We start from the raw sequence: 2,090 nt of genomic DNA, 5'->3' as shown, positions 1-2,090 counted from the left end.
ACACACACACACACACACACACACACACACACACACACACACACACACACACCCCAACATAATTATGTCATGATCAGTTTAAAAGTCAAATTTTCAGGGCATACCATCATCTCTAAATCGTCCCGAGTACAGAAAAAGAATGTTTTCTTTTTCTGCTTCATTTTTCATGTTGCGCAATTATGTAAACATACAGATGGTTCATTTTCATGTTTATGATTTCAGAGAAGAGGGAGGAGTTTTATGGAGGTATGTTGCTTTGGCTCAGTCTTATCATTTGACTTTGTACAAACACTGATGTTGATTTTGTTAACTATCTTGATTTTGACTGTAAGAGTAACACCATTGGAAAGATGAATAATCATTACCTTTAAAGAGTTTGAGTTCATAAGTCTAACCTGAGTTGCGTGATGGAGGAAGGGCCATGGAGGTCAGGTAGCCACCATTTGAATGGTTGTTGTCTCCAAAGTCAAATATAGGTTTGGGTTTAGGTGTGTACTCTCGTTTTGGTCGAGACTGAGCTTCGTTCATCCTGTTTAAAACAAAAAGAGATGAATTTCTTCAGTCATTAGTTGAAAAACAATCCTAAAATTGAATGTGGACTGAAGTCGGTGTGAGTGGATGAGCTGAGATTTGTGTGTCTTTAGGTTTGTGCCCACCTGTCACGCAGTTTGTCAGAAAGCTCCTCCAGCACTTGCACAGCTTGTCTGTGATATTGCAGCTGAGACTCCACCAGGGATGAAAGCTGGCTCACCTGCTCTATCTACACACACACATGCACGCACACACACAACACACACACACACAGAAACTCAGCACATGCAGACTCGTGTCACAGTTTCTGTTTCAGTAGAGGAGCTGATTTATGACTCAGACTTCAGAAAAATTCTACACAATTTTATAGACATGTCCCGCAATCGCTGTTATATTTAAATCAATAATAGCTCATGGAGAACTTTAGTTAAGTGAAAGGATTTTTTAATTAATTGTTTAGTTTAGTAATTTCCAATCAARGAAGCCAGACGGCACTCCCTCCGGGGCCAAATTACACTAAAGATAAATTATTAGCGATGCAAATACAGTTTAGCATTTATTAATGTGATAGTCAAAACATCAGAACCAGCCGAGGTTACAGAACTGGCTAAAACCAGACTACTTCTATCTGTGGGCTGGAGTGACCTATAATCTGACTTCTGTAGGCTGTGGTAAACACCACCTATGTTTATTTTACACAAGGATGAAACAAAAAGATTTCCTCTGAACTGTACTTGTCATATTTAACTGTAGTCTTGTGTTGCAAAATAGAASTGACCCGAGGTGTCGTCATACAGTATTAGAATTGTGAAACTACTCCACGTTAAATTCAGAGGTGTGTGTATCTGCAGTCCACGCGCCCAGGGAGTGGGTTTTATTCATTTTTACAAGTCCAGCCAAGTGTGTTTATTAGGTGTGTGGACATCACTACAAATCAAATAAAATGTTTCAAAAAGTGATAAAAGTATCTGATCATATAAAAAAAACTTGAAACTGAGGCCTTTCTTTTTGAATGTAGTGTTTATGTTTTTAAGMTAAATATTTAATTCAGGGAGGGGCAACTGGTGGCCCATGGGCCTGCCAATGAGCCCCTCATTCCCTTAAAAAAAGCATTCAAAGCAGCTGTTCACATAATTTCAAGGCAAATCTGTGTTTAGTCTGCTTAGAAATGCTGTCTGCCATGAAAGGTTTTAAGGTCACCGGTTCGATATCCCATTCCAGCTGTCTCAGTTGGTGTGTCCTTGGGCAAGACACTTCACCCCGTTTCCTACTGCTGGTGTTCAGAGTTACCTCTGTCAGTGCGCCCCAGGGCAGCTGTGGCTGGAGCTTACTGCCATCAGTGTGTGAATGGGTGAATGTCTGAAGTGTAAAGCGCCTTGAGGTCCAAATGGATTTGATAAGGCGCTATGTAAGTTCAAGCCATTTACCATTTTTATTTAAGTCGCTACTGCAACATGTTGCACAAAGCTAAATATGCTTGCACTCACAACATACACATAACAAAACACCAAATCACCACAGCCGAAGCATCCAAACCAATAAGTCAGGTGATGGGGCAC

At 40.3% G+C, this 2,090-nt stretch overlaps 1 protein-coding gene across 1 annotated transcript in view; it reads right to left on the bottom strand.

Annotated features, from left to right (window-relative positions):
* The window catches only part of sh3gl1b (SH3-domain GRB2-like 1b), a 21,012-nt gene that overhangs the window by 5,921 nt on the left and 13,001 nt on the right, over positions 1-2,090 (bottom strand). Inside the window, exons 7-8 of the mRNA XM_014002900.1 lie at positions 657-760; positions 396-529 (exon numbers count right to left, since the gene is read on the bottom strand). Coding sequence (XP_013858354.1) covers positions 396-529; positions 657-760 — 238 coding nt within the window. The remainder of the gene's footprint in view (positions 1-395; positions 530-656; positions 761-2,090) is intronic.

Source organism: Austrofundulus limnaeus, unplaced genomic scaffold, assembly GCF_001266775.1.
Source record: "Austrofundulus limnaeus strain Quisiro unplaced genomic scaffold, Austrofundulus_limnaeus-1.0 Scaffold15, whole genome shotgun sequence".
In the NCBI taxonomy this organism is placed as follows: Eukaryota; Metazoa; Chordata; class Actinopteri; order Cyprinodontiformes; family Rivulidae; genus Austrofundulus; species Austrofundulus limnaeus.
This window is presented reverse-complemented; position numbering and strand designations above follow the sequence as displayed.